This window comes from Gouania willdenowi, chromosome 16 (assembly GCF_900634775.1).
Source record: "Gouania willdenowi chromosome 16, fGouWil2.1, whole genome shotgun sequence".
Lineage (NCBI taxonomy): Eukaryota > Metazoa > Chordata > Actinopteri > Blenniiformes > Gobiesocidae > Gouania > Gouania willdenowi.
The window spans coordinates 15,749,289-15,763,509 of record NC_041059.1 but is presented as its reverse complement, the minus strand read 5'-3'; the positions used below and the strand labels follow the sequence as shown (position 1 = coordinate 15,763,509).

The window sequence follows — 14,221 nt, the reverse complement described above, 5'->3', positions numbered from 1 at the left end:
GTTACAGATCACATACATGTTCATTGTTTTATTGTTTTTCGGCACATTATACAGATTGTAGATTTTGTAAAATACATTAATAACTTGGCCAATGTGTCAGCTATCAGCTCTCGATCCTCATCTCTACATACCGTTTACCTAAATTTTAACAAGGAGAAGCACTCTCCATGACTCTTTTTTGTTAAGAAATTACTCTAACAACCTTTTTCAAAAAATATGTGGAGGCCAATTTCAGCATGCTGCCTTTACAGTGCAGAAAAATGACTAATGTTGGTCCTATAACACCGGCTGGTGTTAAGCGACACAGCTCCCTCTCCAATTCCTCCCTTCTGATTGGTCAATCGCCCCTCCTATGGAAAGCCGATTGAACATATATTAGATATCTTTGATATCAAAGCTCAGTTTCCTATACGAGTGAGGTTTTTGACTGCACTAGTTTACTATTTTTAACCTTACTAGTTAACTAGTGAGTCTCAAAATGTTTACTAGTTAACTAGTCAGGCCCTCATGTCTACTAGTATCACTAGTGATGCAGTTACACATTTTACTTGTTTATTAGTGAGGCTCTAAATGTTCACTAGTTAACTATTGAGAGCAAAAAGGCAACTAGTAACATGAGTTCATGTCATTTTAGTCTTACTAGTGATCTAGTGAGGCTCAAAATGTCACCATTTGCAATAGTAGGGCTCTTGTTGGCATTACAAGTTAACTACTACAGTTTTAAATTGCATTACAGTACAAATCTGTTTTGCAACAGACGTCTCTCAAAATGTGTTGCCAAAGTCAAGCAGCGCAGATTCACACAAGAAAAGTAGTTTGTGTTTCTGTAGCCGCAGATTTGAGAAGCCGTAACCGGAGAGTTGTGGTTGTAAACGATAATTGATGCAAGTAATTAAAAAACATGCAAAATAATATTGGATTGATAGTTTTCAGCTGTCATTTTATTTGTGTAAATATCAGTCTATGCATTTTTTTTCCCATCATTTGTGGCATGAAAGTTATTTCACCATTTGTGGATTTTTTATGCACAAGCTCACATCACATTCTACGAGCTCTCCCATTTTACAACATATCTACCTTTTAGTGAGCCGTGTTGAAAGACAAAATTCAAGTGTTTGGAAGAACAGCAGAGTAAAAGACAGATAGCACAATAACACAGAATTGAACATTAAGAAGTGTTTGAATAGGAAATGATTGTAATCAACTTTGGTGTGAATATATATTCAGAGTATTTTATGTTGTTAAGATTAGTTCCAGTTTCCTGTTGTAGAATGACGCTAACAGTCTTTTTTATCTCTGTTGATTATTCTAGAACAAGCCATGGATCATCCACATTTTGTTTAATTATTATTAGAGACTGTGCAGTAGTTTCTCATCAGGACATTTCACATTCTTATCATGTAACAGCTTCGCTCAGGTAAATACCTTTTTTCAAATGCAAAGCTTTCTTTTGGAAAACATTTATCAATGGAACAGTTTTTATTAGGAATAATATTTTCTTGTGCCATTAGTCATATTACAAATAACAATTTGATTAAAAAAATAGTTTAAAATGCGGTGGATTTATGTTTTTTTTTTTTTTTCCACTGGGAAAAAGTAAATAGTACATTAAAAAAATAGAAACACATACATTTATACAGTAAATGTTTAGATTTTAATGAATCAGGTACACTTTTAAATTTGATTATAGCAAAATTAAAAATCAAATGACTATTGCTGTAAATGTATTTTAAAATTATGAGAATGCTTATTTTCTTATAAGAAATCAGGGATAAACATGTAGGGTATATACAATACAGGCCTCAGAATCACCATTTAAACACAAACACTGTAAACCCCCCCCCCCAAAAAAAAATCCCCCCCCCCGTGATTATTCTGGACTGAGAGGTGTAGTTATAGATAAACTGAAGGCACAAACTACAACCTAATCAAACAAATCAGCCAAAGCATTTTAAAGGAAGCCTTGTATCAAGTACAGGTAATAAATTTGTGTTGACACAAATACGTTTGTTGTTCTATTGACATAGTTTCATTTTATCTTCCAACAACACTTTATCTGTTATCTCGTACTCCATCGCCCTCCAGTTCAGCATGTTCCCTGGGGTGAAGTTGAGATCATCCATGTATTTCTGGATCTCACAGGTAGAGAGAGTGTAGTCCCACATATGGACATCTGACATCATGCCAACGAAAGCCTGATTATTGTCAAAACCTCCTCCATGTGAATCCTGCTCCTGTGGGAAAAATGTACAGATTTGAATGATCAAATGTATACTGTGCAGAAATCTTAGATATAACCATATTTAAAACGTGATTACACAGCAAAATCACCAATAACAATGCTTCAGTGTTAGAGTTAAAGTAAATTGATTCAGTGTAATATCAACACCCAATATATTGCACACCTGTGCAATAATCATGCTGTCTAATCAGCATCTTGATATGCCACACCTGTGAGGTGGGATGGAATATGTCTGTAAAGGAGAAGTGCTCACTAACACAGATTTAGACAGATTTATGAACAATATTTGTGAGAAATATTTTGTGTATATAGAAAATGTTTTAGATCTTTGAGTTCAGCTCATGAAAAATGAGAGCAAAATCAAAATGTGTTGCGTTTAGAGTTGTCACAGTACCAAATAACCACGATACTATACCAGACAAAGTATCACAGAAGCCTTTTTTTTAATTATTATTATTTTTATGAACTGCAATGTATTTGTACAAGTTAGAATTATATTAATTACTTATAGTGTTGTTTGGTGCATGATAAGAGTATATAAACAAAAGCATATAAGCAATAAAAAAACTAATAAATGAAGTTAGAATTTACATGGTTGAAATTGAAAACATAATCATTCAGTTTCCTTTGCACATCAATTTATGTTTAACTAATATAAATAATCAACTTAGGATAACAAATTCACTGTCTTTTTTTTTTCTTTTTCTAACTATTAGACAATAATGCTTCTTCTCCAACAAAATAAACCATTGAGGATAAAATACAATAAACAGGAACTGATTTCCTGTGAAAAATATATTTGTATGCATTTTCTGGGTGACGTCACTGGTGTCTTATGAGATTGGATGTGATTCCTGCTTTGTATGTATATTGTTTGTACATTGTAAATATCTGTAAATAAAATTAAAAAAATATCCCTCTGAGTCTGTGCGGAAAAACAAACGCAAAGTGTTCCCTCCTTTGGCTCCTATTGCTTGGTGGCAGCGCCTGCATAGTGGATCTCCTATTGCTTTACCATCTCTGCCTCATTGAAAGCCAAAAGAGTTCCAAATGGGACTTTTGGAGTTTGGTTTTTTGAGCAAAATTAGTGATGCCACTGACGGCGCCGCGGCAGACTCGCCGGTGCTTCTGCCATGTGTTGTCTCGTGTTTGTGACTGTAAGCTGTGCACGCGTCCAGGCGAGACAGAACTTTAGCTTTTTGTTTGTTTTGAAGCGAGTTTCTGTCGAAGCGGAGCTGTCTCCAGTGCCTTCATACTGGCAGAAACACACAAACAGCCAATCAGCTAACAGATGGGCGGACCCAGTGTGCGGAAACAGCTATCACACGTCACCAGTAACAGGCAAACAGCTAATCATTCAGCATCTGTGGAGTTTGGTTGCCATGTTGGTATGTTTTCAAGTAAATAGCGTGCAGTGAGCTTAGACTGTGCAGTGAGAAGCCGGGAGGAGAGTAGAGGCCGCTGCTATGGTACCGTTGTGTAGAATTTTATAGTATTGTAGGAATCGTTACATTTTGTCACCGCGGGGTACCGTGGGTATCGTGCAACTATAGCTGCGTTTATATTTTTGTTGAGTGTTCATAGAAAATTTAAAGAACATTTTCCACGAATTTAAGACATTTTGATACATGTTTCACAGTAATGAGAAAATTAGATATTTCTGGACCTATAAAAAGTATTAAACAGTATATGGCCCCCAGACTAAAATGCATTTGACTCTGCTGCTTTAATTGTCAATAAATTGGGAATGTGAATGTGTAAATTATGGTTATTTAAACATTGTCACACACTGTGTTGAATTGCATGCTGTCAGTTCATTGACTCTGACACTAGTGTAAATTTACACTGAATAGTGTTTAATTTTTTTTAGCATTGAGACCAGTGTAGAATATAAATTCTACAGAGTGCTAGAAAGCGTATGTTAAATTCAACACCCTCAGTGTTAAAACAGCACTCACTAATGACTGTACATATCTGGTCTATTCAGCATTGGTGGATGACTGTGGTCATAATCAATCAAAGCTCTACCTGTCCCAGAATGATTATAGATTTTCCTGTCATTTGACTTCCAGAGGTGGCGAATTTCCGAATCAAGGGTTGTCCATTGAACCACAGCTGCACCAAACCAGACACTGAGTCCCATGTGCCACAAACAGAGTGCCACATGTTTGGTTTGTAGTTGAGCCCTCGGTACTCGTTTTTCACGTCCTTGACATGAATCTCCAATTCTTTGTTTGTTTCATCCCAAAAAGTCAAGAACTCATTTGAAAATAAGTTTGTGGACATGGAGAAAAGGACATGGTTTCTCTTGAGGTCTGTAAAGGATCTGTAGGTGTGACAAATAAATGTAAATGTAGCATGACATAATGTATCTTTCACTTTCAGAGATTGTTCAGGTTGTTGCAGAGTTATGTAATCTGGTTCTTACCTGTGACAGACGGTTACGGCATTTAATCCTTGTTGGCTTGTAGTAAGCCTCACATGCGCCTTGTTGTTTTGCACTGGGAATGTGAACATTTTACCTGACAGGTCTGAAATGAAAGAGTAGAGGAATACATTAATGTATGTTCCATACCTGCTTACCTTATAAAAAAGCATTGAGGTCTACCAGATATTTTCTCCAGGGACTAAAAAAGTAAGTGTGGATCATTCACGACAGGACACCAGTCAAGATGTGTGTTGTTCTCGTTAGTGTGAGAAAACTAACGTTTGTGTAACTTTTTTTTTTTTTTTTAATCTTTATTCCTTTAAATAATTCCCTCTTCGGTTAAATTTCACTGCTGTTACTATGGGAACAAATACAAATTGTTGATCAAGTTTACTGTTTACTGACGGACATTGGTTTTAAATCCCTACACTGTTCAAAATCACTTTGGGCACTTCAGCAAGAGTTAAAATCAAAATCCTTCTTTGTTGCTGCACATCAGCTGCCAAGTAGAGAATGATCAAATTCAACACGATTTTATGAAATGATACATGCATTTTAAATCGTTTTTTGTTCTTTGCTTTTAGTCGATAACAAAAAGTAACACTGTTTGTTTTTTCTAATAAGGTGTATTACATTAAAATTAGAAGGTCAGTAGTTCCAACTGTGCGTCATTAATTAATTAATTAATGCTTTTCAAACAAATAGTAAATAGTAAAACTGATTGAAAGGAATACCTTCAAGACCTGCAGCTTCTGCTGTCAGCATCACCAGAACAAACAGCAGCTTCATCTGACACAAAATAGAAAGTTTAAAAAAAAACAAAACATATATATATATATATATATATATATACGTATATAAAGAGAAATAATTAATTTCATCTCTTGATCTTACCTTAGAGCTTCAGTGTCAGTGTTAGAAGGGCAGCAATGAATTGGATATAGTTTTCCTTTGTCCTCACTCCTTTATTTTGTTGTTCATGTATCCATTTCCTCTTTATGATCAGCTTCTGCTTCTGTATTTGTTACTCAACTTATTACTGCGGAAACAAATCCTGATGATTTGACAAAAATCACTGCCTTGTTTTTGCAGTATGTCATGTGTTAGTGATGCCAGTTTTAAGATGTCCATCCGTCTATTTCTCCATCCGTGAGTTCTACACACAACTGTAGCTACTACAACAAATTGCACTTGGTGCCTTAAGAGGTTCTGGATGCAAAATATCATACATTTAAACTTGTACCATTGTAAATGCATTCATGAATGTAAAAACACATGCCTGTTGTTTTCTTGTGTCAGTCATAAATGTCCTGAACTTTCTACATTATGCTTCTGATCTGGAAAGTAACTTGCTGTGGAGTTTTTCTTTAATCTTTAATCAAATTGAGTCAGAGGATTAGAAGACAGATAAAGCATGAAAAAAACCAACAAAATGATGAGACTGAGACACACAAGCTGGTCTTGTTTCAGCATTCAAGGCTACGTGGAAGTGGCGTCATGTACTATAACTCTTAAACCATTATTTAATTCAAACACAGAATCCCCTCAAGGAAAATAAATCCAGGGCCATCACAGAACGCAGCCACCTTGGTAAGTTTTCTGATGACAAAGGCTAAGGCACACCTGTGTAATAATCTGTTTAATCAGCATATTGATATGCCACATGGCTGTGAGGTGGATGGATTATCTCAGAAAAGACGTGCTCACTAACACAGTTTTAGACCAATTTTTGAACAATATTTGAGAGAAATTGTCATTTTGTGTACATAGAAGACATTTTACATCTTTGAGTTTAGCTCAAAAAGAATGGGAGCAAAAACGTTCCTTCCCGCTTCGTTTAATTTCTTAAGTAGCAGACTGTGGGATGAATTGCCCGTAAGGGACAAATAAAGTTGTTGGAATTTGATTAAATTTAATTGAGGAGCAGGTTTCCACCAGAACATGGCTGAAGGAGCTGAAGGTAGTAATTTGGTTACAGATTTACTTTAGTGCTATTTTTTAAACTTTACAAGAATAGATGGCCATCGTTTGAACCCTGAAACTGTGGACTGTTTGTCTGCTGCTTTCAAGTAAATAATTATGATTGATATTCCTGGTTACGGGTCCTACAAGTTGTACTACTGGGAATGTACTATATTAGTAATGTCTAGACACTGAGTTAAGAGCCGCTGAGTGTAGTAATGCCACAGCAGACATCGCAGTAATCTAAGACTTAGTGCTGCTCTCATTATTAAACTACATTTGATTTCAATCAGCGACCCTCCAGTCCCAAGCTGGCTTCCTTAACCATTAGGCCACATCTACCCTCCACCATGTACACTGCTTATGCCAAGAGGACTGTTTGTGTGTTTTGTTTGTCTTACATTTATGTTAAAATAATTTACAGAGTTTTTCTTTTGTCATCCAACTGCAACAATGCAGGTATTTCAAGAATCTATTACTAAAAAAAAAAAAAAAAAATTCTCTAATTTCGTTTGGATCTTTTCATTGAACAGCTTCGAGGAAAGATGACCAGAGTAATACTGTTTCTCAGTGTTGTTTGTTCTAAGTTAGTCACAAGTCAAATTTAGCAGGCCTGCTGCTCCTGCAAACAGCTCACATGCAAGTGAGTACCAGAAGCAAGCAAAAATTGAGCGTAGACATTTTATCCTCTCACCTGTAGCTAGTACTAGTGTCAGACATAAAATCTGTTGAATGTTTTACCGAAAAACAAAATCTTGTGGATTGTGCAGAAATGTACCTTCCCCTTTAGTTGAGGTATAAGTGTCTCCAGAAAATCATAGTTTTCTCTGTGAATACAAAGAAAGACCAGTTTGGCAAATTGGGCGGCATCTTCGTGACTTGTTGCCTGAAAATACAAAGATACATAGCAATACTTTCATACACTATTTTATACCTAAAAACAAACATGGGAGCGCAGTCATGCTTGGCCGAATGAGACGTCTAGTCATTGATTTCAGTGCAGTGTTTACATTAGATACCATGTGATTACCATGTGAGTACTTTTTTACTTCTTGATTTTATGTTTGCTTCAGTTTCAGTGTTAGAAGTTGAGTTATAGTTTTCCTGTTATACTCCTTCCTTATTTTTGGCATGTTAGGCAATTATTAACAGGCTGTGTCGGTATTAATAATTATACGAGTCCTGTCCTTTGAACTCTGATTTAAAAAAACCTCAGAGATCTCTATTCTCTCCTGTCTTGATAAAAAAGTGCAATCCTGCTTTCAGAGGACTGTGAGAGGATACTTTACAGGTTTTCCTCCTCTGATGTGATGAGATCAGTTTTGTGACACAGGGGAAATGGTGCTACATGCCAATGTTTTCTAGTGAACAGGACCAGATAAGACTGAAGCAGGAACTCTTGAGAGGGAACAGTGTGACGGAACAACGTTTGACTGAGCCTGAAATAAATTGAACAAGAGAGGGAAAACGGTACAGACAGAGATGGCCAGACATTTACTTTGGAGAACGTTTATTAGTTAGTTAATTTTTACCAAATGGGAGCATTAACAAAGAAAATTAACAAAATGTAATTTTCTCAGTAAAGTACAAAAACATACAAAATATAACCAGCTGTTGAACATATTTGTGTGACCTAAACTGACTATTGCATGTCTATAGTAGTAGTATCGTGTTATTACAACTGAAATCACTATGAAATCACTATTTCCATTTAAGTGTAATGAGTATGAATGCTATAAGTTCTGGTATGAGAACAGTAATGCTGTGCAAATATTGTCTGCAAAAATGGCCATGATTGTAACAGGTCTACGTTAGCAGAGCTTTTTCGATGGCATTTTCTGAACTGCTTTTTTCCCAGCCACGTCGAATGCGGGTTAAAGTGCGGTCAAGACAGGGGAGCATGAGAAGCAGTTTTAGCACCAAGACAACAGTTGGAACAATAAGACTCAGCATGTATCCAGTAGGTGTGTACCATTTGTAGGTACTAGGGTAAAGAAACCTATCCCAGCCATACAGGTAGGTATGAAGAGTGCAGAATAGTAACGTCAGGTAGCCCAGCTTTGACTGGAAGACAGAAGCAAAATTAGGCACGTTATACAAAAGCTTGACGTTAACTCAAAAATATGCTTCATTCATTAAAATACAAAAGATATATATATCAAACATGCTATTTACATTTTAGCTGATGATGAGTTGCCTGCAGGAAGATCTAACAAGCTTGAGTGTTTTCCTTTCTTTTTGGAGTAAATTATGTTAATTCATTGATCTATGAGACCTTCACTGTGATTTTATCTAATAAAAAGTTATCGGGATTAGCAGCTTAAACAGACACAGAAGAAAAAAGAAACCCCTCAGACCCACTCTAACGGAAGTCTTCAATTACATGTGAATAACTTAACATTTAAAGTTCTGCTCTAACTTGGGCAGAAGTACCAAGAAAATGTAGAATGAGGAAATGAGCTTGATATGACCTAGTTTCATTTCATTTATTTATTTTTATTTATTCAGTTTATTTCCGACATGGTTACATTCACTTTTTTTTTTTTTTTTTTGGGGTTCTGAAGGGCCTCCCTGCGGTTTTTTCACCAGTAGCCAGCTGTAGCCAAGGTCGTGTTATCGAAGCGAATGAAAACACGTCTGCTCTCTCCAAAGACCAGAGACAATTAATCTTATGAATTTGTGCTCTTAAGAGCGGACGGTTTTATTTCAATTGATCAAAATAGGAAAAAAGGTTTACACTTGTGCCTTACAAAGAAGCCACAAAGTAGTGTTTTCTTTGTTTTTTTAATCAATGCTTTCGAGCGATAACTTTTTACGAGAAGCTGAAATCAGCTTACAGCCTATTCAGCTCTTTCATTCTGGGACACAGAATTGTTCTCATCTGTCAGGGCTTGAGGGTAAGTGAATAAAAGAATCTGAGAATAGGTTTTCCTCATAACATGAACAGGTTGAGCAGCTTCACTATATGAAATTCTGCTCTCACCAAACCACAACTGCCTGGAGCATGAATAGGCACAACTTAGTAGTAGCAGGGACAAAGAAAATATCACAGTTCACTTGGAAAAAAAAAAAAAAAAAAAAACTGGCAGAACTTTTTTCTTTGGAGCTCAGCTGCCAGTTTGGTTTAATTTGATGAATACTGTACTTCATTTAGGATGAACCAACGATCTTCTTGTCACTTGATTGCTGTATGGGAGACCTTGAACCTGATCTTTACCACATTGGATTAATAATGTTGGTCCAAGTAAACAAGCCTAAGTAATTGGGCCAAATGTTCATTGGCTGCATACCTTAAAACAATTTGTGTTCATAATGTATCAATGTGACACACACTGAAACGTGTACGCTAGGTTATCCCTTCATTTGATATGACCCATGCATACATGGCAGAATTCACCTGTATGAAGCTGAATTCCCTCCAGCTGAGAGCATTGCTGACAGAGGGGAGTGAGGATATCCCTAGCAGGATATAAAAGCCAAATCCTAGAATCCCCATCGAGTAGTAGGAGTCACCTCGCCACGCTGAAGTGGTATCAAACACTGATGTTTTGTTCTCCGTGATCTACAAAAATGTAAAAAAAAACTCCCTTTTTTGTAACAGCAATGCACTACGTAAAATACATATATGAACTAGTCTAAAAGCAGGAACATTTCATCCAACCAGCTTACCTTTGAGATTGTACTTGCGGAAATCCTGTATCTCACATAGTATCTGTGGAAAAGGATGACAAGAGTTCAGTTCAGGGGACATTGTTTGATCATCAGAAATATGGGTAAGTTGGATAAAATGGATTGAATTAGTGTAGTATGTTGTGATGTGGGCGCACGGTGGATTAGTGGTTAGCACGTTTGCCTCACAGCAAGAAGGTTCTTGGTTCAAGCCCTGGGTTGGACACCTGGGTCCTTTCTGTGTGGAGTTTGCATGTTCTCCCTGTGCTGCGTGGGTTTCCTCCGTGTACTCCGGCTTCCTCCCACAATCCAAAAACATGACTGTAAGGTTATTTGGAGTCTCTAAAATTGCCCATATAGTGAATGAGAGTGAGTGGTTGTCTGTCTGTGTTGCCCTGCGATGGACTGGCGCCCTGTCCAGGGTGTACCCCCGCCCAGCGCCCAATGAGAGCCGGAAATTGGCACGGGGCAGACCCCCGCGACCCTGTGAGTCAGGCGCAAGTGGGTTTAAAAATGGATGGATGGATGTTGTGATGTATAATATTATTTTTGTGTCAAAAGAACAAAAACTAACAGTGATTAAAAAACAATAATAATTATAATAGAAAACTATTTCAATATGTGGAGCACATTTCCAGCTGGTAAATTAACCTTATGGGAATGATCAGCGTGTACAGTACATGTAGGGAAGCAAAGGCCAGTGCGAGAAGTCCAAGTTGTTTCCTGCACAACATCCATTGATCCAACCAGTCAGGAAAACGTCTGAAAAAGAAACAGAATTTTGTGCATTGCAATGCAATACTTGGAAAGTGTTGGTTATTCTACATTTATGAAATAATCACTTCATTTTATGAGCCCTGACTTGTATTTGGTTCCCCTGTAGAGTTGTAGGAAGGCAGCTATGATTCCAGGCAAGTAACACAGTGCCAGCATAATGAGAGACACAATGGGAAACACCTGAAAGACATGGAAAACCACCAGGGAGATTACTGTGAGACTTACGCCTACATGCAGGTATATTTTTAAAGCCCAGCAGGTGGCTCCTTTTCCAAAGAGGAAAGTGCTAATTTGTGAGAAATTGGCAGTCTTCACCTTGTTGGCAATGGACACCATGATTCTGAAGGAGTTGTCCTTTTTTTGGTCAACATATGTATAGACAATGCCTCTGATGACTTCGTAGAAGAAGAAAAAGGCAGTGAGGCCGACAGCCAGGCGTAGAGGAAGCCTCCACTCTGGGAAAAGCTGCAGGGGGAAGTCCTCCAGTTCCCTGGCTGCAGACAGAGACCCCCTGTCCAGAACAGTGAAGCCCAGTTTGGCAGCAATCTCTGCTACTGACTGCTTTGCCTCTGCACTGTTTCCACATAGGTAAACCTACAGCACAAGAAAATTCCTGACTTTAAAACATCATGAGTGTCTAATGTGTAAATATATTTCTTTATTATCTTATGATTTGTGCCTTAATGTTTCTGTATCTGCATGCAGAGCCTAAAAGGGTAGTTGTGACTCTTGATGTCTGTGTAAACTTTAGATTGAGATCAAGGTGTAAGAACAACAAGCAAAAACTGATGTAAGTAAGGGGTTATATTAACTTAAACAGCTTCGTCAAAATGAGAGTGACAATGTCTTAATTTCAGCGCACCAACTCGTGCGCATCCACTCCCACATACGCATACCGTGTTGTGTTATTATTGCTATTCTCTGAGAGTGCACAACTACAAACAGAAAAACGCACCCTGACGCTTCGCAGCTCATTAAAAAAAAAGCTAAATGTAGAATGTCAAGCTTGGAACAGATAGATTTGAGGAAACATTATTTGCAGATAGCACACGTGCAAATTACCTCTAAAATTAGATTTGTCAGATTAGTTTTTACTTGAGGTTGGAATGTAAATTTGATGATATATCAGTAGGCCCTATAACCTAGTTCTCTTTAGAACAACATAGTAACTTGTTGGTCAGCAAGCAAGATATAAAGGTTGTTTTCACATTTATTAGTTGATTATTTTAACCAAAATTGCAGGCTCAGCTACTACCTGTCTGTTGGCATCCGATGGTCCGTTTTGAAGTGCCCAGGCAGACAAGGTGTTAAAAGCTTTCACCACATGAGCTCCTGGGATCAGCCTGGAAACAACAAGTTCCTGCTTCATTTCTTGTCAGCAAACCACATGGTTACATGACATGATATGACAATATTTAGTTATTTTCCCATTATTTTGTATCTTACCTCTGCAAATACTCCGCATTGGCTTCTGGATATAAATTCTTTTTGAGGTTGTTGCTGACGTCCACCAGCACCTTCCAATCAAAGACATTAGCGGAGTAGATGAAAGGTTAGCAATGAATTAAGCACTGGATTGTGCAGAAATGTACCTTCCCCTTTAGTTGAGGTGCAAGTGTCTCCAGAAAGTCATAGTTTTCTCTGTGAATACAAAGAAAGACCAGTTTGGCAAATTGGGCGGCAGCCTCGTGACTTGTTGCCTGAAAATACAAAGATACATAGCAATACTTTCATACACGACCATCATGCATTTTAACACTAATAACTGACAAATGTTTTGTTGGATTCAAATGCAGAACTTAGATTCAGATTCAGAAAACTTGATTTGTCCCCGAGGGGCAATTCAGTTTCAGTTACATCCCGACCAAGAAACATGAAAGTCAATAACATATCACATGGGGGACAGATATGGGGAGCAGCCACAAGAGCAGCGCTCTGGTTCATAGATGAGAAATATGAAACAATGGGTAAGAAGAAGAGGTACAAAAAAAAGGCAAAAACCAAACTGGGCCCTTGTAGAGAGGGGCAGAGTTTGGGATTATGAAAAAACTCTTTATCAAACATTGTGACAAAAACCAACAAGCACAACATTCAAATTCAATACAACAGCACATTAGCACACTGGATGGTTCTTTAGGATGGGTAGTTCGCAGGTCAGCTACAGTATGGCGCTGCCCTAAAGGCGCGTTTCCTACTGCCAACAGCTGGTTGGAGCCAGAGGAGAACTTGGCACAGGAACCTACTGAAGCATTTAGAGGTGTCGTTTGTTATCAGGGAAGCAAACACCCTCACAAAACTGATCAGTGGCCATCAGCTTTCAGTGGCTGTTAGGGTCAAATTTAGTTTTCCAAAAGCAGACATGAACTTTGACTACTATCAACAAAGGAATTTGAGCTGTTTTCCGGGCCATCCTGCATAACTCGTGTTGAAAAAAATTAAACAAACAAGCCAACGACATAATATAAAACCATTCCGATATGTCCTCCACAGTCTGTAAGCACAACATGCAGCATACCTGGGTTCCTGGAGGCAGAGGTCCACAGCTATGAGGTCTGCGGCTGCCGTACACCACCCTGTAGCCACTCTGGAGCAGACGTTGACCCAGAGAACGTCCAAAATCTCCAGTCCCAAAGATACACAGCACTGGCTGCTCTGGGGCAGCTGCCATGTTAAGGGGACACAGTGACACACTCTCTGGCTTCACCCCTGTTGACATGCTACTCAGGTTGTCAGCTGATGTTCACAGACAGAAAGAAAAAAAAAAGGTTTACCAGGTAGATGTCACTGCAACAAGCTGCAGTGGATCAAGTGACTGCCTCTCAGACTTTTCCCTGCTGTCTTTGAAATATCACTGTCAGGACAACAGATGTGGTATTTTAGTATTGGTCCATCCTATCCCACTCAAGGCAGGGCTTAAAGTTGCCTAAAATGGTAAACTCACTGGGAGGAGTGTGTGGCTCTGTCAGGCAGAGGTTATGTAACCATTCTGGTTTTTTTTTTTTTTTTTTGGTTATGAAATACCAAAACTTTTTTGTTTATTTTTTGTTCTTTAGAGGTGGAATTTCCGAACCAGTATAAACCAAAGTTACTCAATATTTGGCACGCACTCTGTGGGGTTTTTGTGTTATGCAATTGCTGATGAA

The 14,221-nt window shown here is 37.9% G+C and overlaps 2 protein-coding genes across 2 annotated transcripts; both read right to left on the bottom strand.

Annotated features, from left to right (window-relative positions):
- Nucleotides 1-1,834: 1,834 nt before the first annotated feature.
- LOC114477399 (C-reactive protein-like) lies at nucleotides 1,835-5,663 on the bottom strand. The gene is made up of 5 exons (XM_028469658.1): nucleotides 5,565-5,663; nucleotides 5,405-5,459; nucleotides 4,671-4,773; nucleotides 4,271-4,568; nucleotides 1,835-2,234 (listed from the first exon to the last, which is right to left on the bottom strand). Exons 2-5 carry the CDS (start codon nucleotides 5,457-5,459, stop codon nucleotides 2,016-2,018), a joined length of 675 nt encoding a protein of 224 aa, XP_028325459.1. The 5' UTR covers nucleotides 5,565-5,663; the 3' UTR covers nucleotides 1,835-2,015.
- Nucleotides 5,664-8,125: 2,462 nt separating this feature from the next.
- On the bottom strand, nucleotides 8,126-14,013 carry LOC114477397 (metalloreductase STEAP4-like). Its single transcript, XM_028469655.1, has 10 exons — nucleotides 13,594-14,013; nucleotides 12,671-12,778; nucleotides 12,525-12,595; nucleotides 12,334-12,421; nucleotides 11,394-11,672; nucleotides 11,164-11,258; nucleotides 10,953-11,063; nucleotides 10,302-10,344; nucleotides 10,030-10,194; nucleotides 8,126-8,696 (listed from the first exon to the last, which is right to left on the bottom strand). Exons 1-10 carry the CDS (start codon nucleotides 13,792-13,794, stop codon nucleotides 8,439-8,441), a joined length of 1,419 nt encoding a protein of 472 aa, XP_028325456.1. The 5' UTR covers nucleotides 13,795-14,013; the 3' UTR covers nucleotides 8,126-8,438.
- Nucleotides 14,014-14,221: the final 208 nt, after the last annotated feature.

Bases quoted from the DNA above. Each gene is read 5' to 3' on its own strand.
- LOC114477397 (XM_028469655.1), bottom strand. From the start codon at position 13,794: ATGTCAACAGGGGTGAAGCCAGAGAGTGTGTCACTGTGTCCCCTTAAC. The intron at 12,596-12,670 runs GTACATTTCTGC...TTTGATTGGAAG, and splicing joins CACCTCAACTAAAGGGGAAG to GTGCTGGTGGACGTCAGCAA. The intron at 12,422-12,524 runs GTAAGATACAAA...TGTTGTTTCCAG, and splicing joins AATGCGGAGTATTTGCAGAG to GCTGATCCCAGGAGCTCATG.
- LOC114477399 (XM_028469658.1), bottom strand. From the start codon at position 5,459: ATGAAGCTGCTGTTTGTTCTGGTGATGCTGACAGCAGAAGCTGCAGGT. The intron at 4,774-5,404 runs GTATTCCTTTCA...CTTTCATTTCAG, and splicing joins AGAAGCTGCAGGTCTTGAAG to ACCTGTCAGGTAAAATGTTC. The intron at 2,235-4,270 runs GTAGAGCTTTGA...TTTTTCCCACAG, and splicing joins CTATAATCATTCTGGGACAG to GAGCAGGATTCACATGGAGG.